The sequence below is a fragment of the Nicotiana tomentosiformis genome, chromosome 3, assembly GCF_000390325.3.
Source record: "Nicotiana tomentosiformis chromosome 3, ASM39032v3, whole genome shotgun sequence".
Lineage (NCBI taxonomy): Eukaryota > Viridiplantae > Streptophyta > Magnoliopsida > Solanales > Solanaceae > Nicotiana > Nicotiana tomentosiformis.
In genome coordinates, this window is record NC_090814.1 from 21,669,883 (window position 1) to 21,671,430 (window position 1,548).

The 1,548-nt window shown below is 43.3% G+C and overlaps 1 protein-coding gene across 1 annotated transcript; it reads right to left on the reverse strand.

The window, feature by feature from the left end:
* Positions 1 to 741: 741 nt before the first annotated feature.
* On the reverse strand, positions 742 to 1,311 carry LOC138907477 (uncharacterized). Its single transcript, XM_070198076.1, has one exon. It carries the CDS (start codon positions 1,309 to 1,311, stop codon positions 742 to 744), a length of 570 nt encoding a protein of 189 aa, XP_070054177.1.
* Between the last annotated feature and the right edge of the window lie 237 nt (positions 1,312 to 1,548).

Genomic DNA, 1,548 nt, shown 5'->3' on the forward strand with positions numbered 1-1,548 from the left:
GAAACATGAAACACCGGATAGACTCTCGATAATCTGGGTGGCAAAGAAAGTCTGTAGGCCACCTACGCAACTCTCTCCAACACCTCGAAATGAGGGCTCAACTTTCCCTTCTTCTCGAACCTTATTACACCCTTCATGGGTGAAACTCTAAGTTGAACCCTCTCATCCACCATGAATGCCACATCACGAGCCTTCCTATCAGCATTACTCTTTTTCTTAGACTGCGTTGTACGATGCCACTCATGAATTAATTTCACCTTCTCTAAAGCATCACGAACCAAATCAGTGCCCAACAACCTAGCCTCCCTAGGATCAAACCAACCAACCGGAGAAAGACATCGCATTGGATATTCACATGGAGCCATCTTGATACTCGACTGGTGAGCTATTGTTGTAGGCAAACTTTGCTAACGGCAAAAAATGATCCCATTGGCTGCAAAATCAATGACACATGCTCTCAACAAGTCTTCTAAGATCTGAATAGTATGCTCGGACTGCTATTCTATCTAGGGATGAAATACCGTACTCAAATCAACCTGTGTGCCCAACTCTCACTCCACCGCCCTCCAAAAATATGATGTAAATTGAGTGCCTCGATCCAAGATAATAGACACAAGCACATCATGCAGGTAGACAATCTCTCCAACATAAATCTGAGCCAGCTGATCTAACGTGTAGGTAGTCATGACTGGAATGAAGTGTGCAGACTTGGTCAGTCAATCCAGAATGACCCACACAATATCAAATATCCTCAACATCCATGGCAACCCAACCATAAAATCCATAGTCATATGCTCCCACATAGTCATATGCTCCCATAAAATCCCACTGAAGCAAACTACCAAGTCTCTGTTGCGCATACTTAACCTGTTGATAGTTCAAACACTGTGCCACATACTCAACAATGTCTTTCTTTATCCTCCACCGCCAATAATGCTTCTTCCAAATATGGTACATCTTCGCGACACCCGAATGAATGGAATACCGTGAACTATGGGGTTCTTTAAGAATCAGCTCCCGCAATCCATCCAGATTAGGTACACAAATCTGGCCATGAAGCCTCAATAACCTGTCATCACCAATAGCCACCTCCTTAGCATCACTATGCTGCACCGTGTCCTTAAGTACAAGCAAGTGGGGATCATCATACTGCCACTCCTTGATGCGCTCAAACAAGGACGACCGTGATACAACACATGTAAGAACCCTGCTAGGCTCCGAAATATCCAACCTCACAAACTTGTTGGCCAAAGACTGAACATCTAAAGCTAATGGTCTCTCCCTAGTTGGAATAAAAGAGAGACTCCCCATACTCTCCACCTTCTACTTAAGGTGTTGGCCACCAAATTGGCCTTCCATGGTTGATAAACAATGGTGATATCATAGTCTTTCAATATCTACAACCATCTTTGTTGCCTCAAGTTAAAATACTTCTTATTGAATAGATGTTGAAGGCTCCGATGATCAGTATACACCTCACAAGACACACCATATAAATAGAGCCTCCAAATTTGTAGCGTGTGTACAATAGCTTCTACCTCCAAATCA

Excerpts from the sequence above, each read along its gene's own strand:
- LOC138907477 (XM_070198076.1), bottom strand. The coding sequence starts at position 1,311 with ATGGGGAGTCTCTCTTTTATTCCAACTAGGGAGAGACCATTAGCTTTA.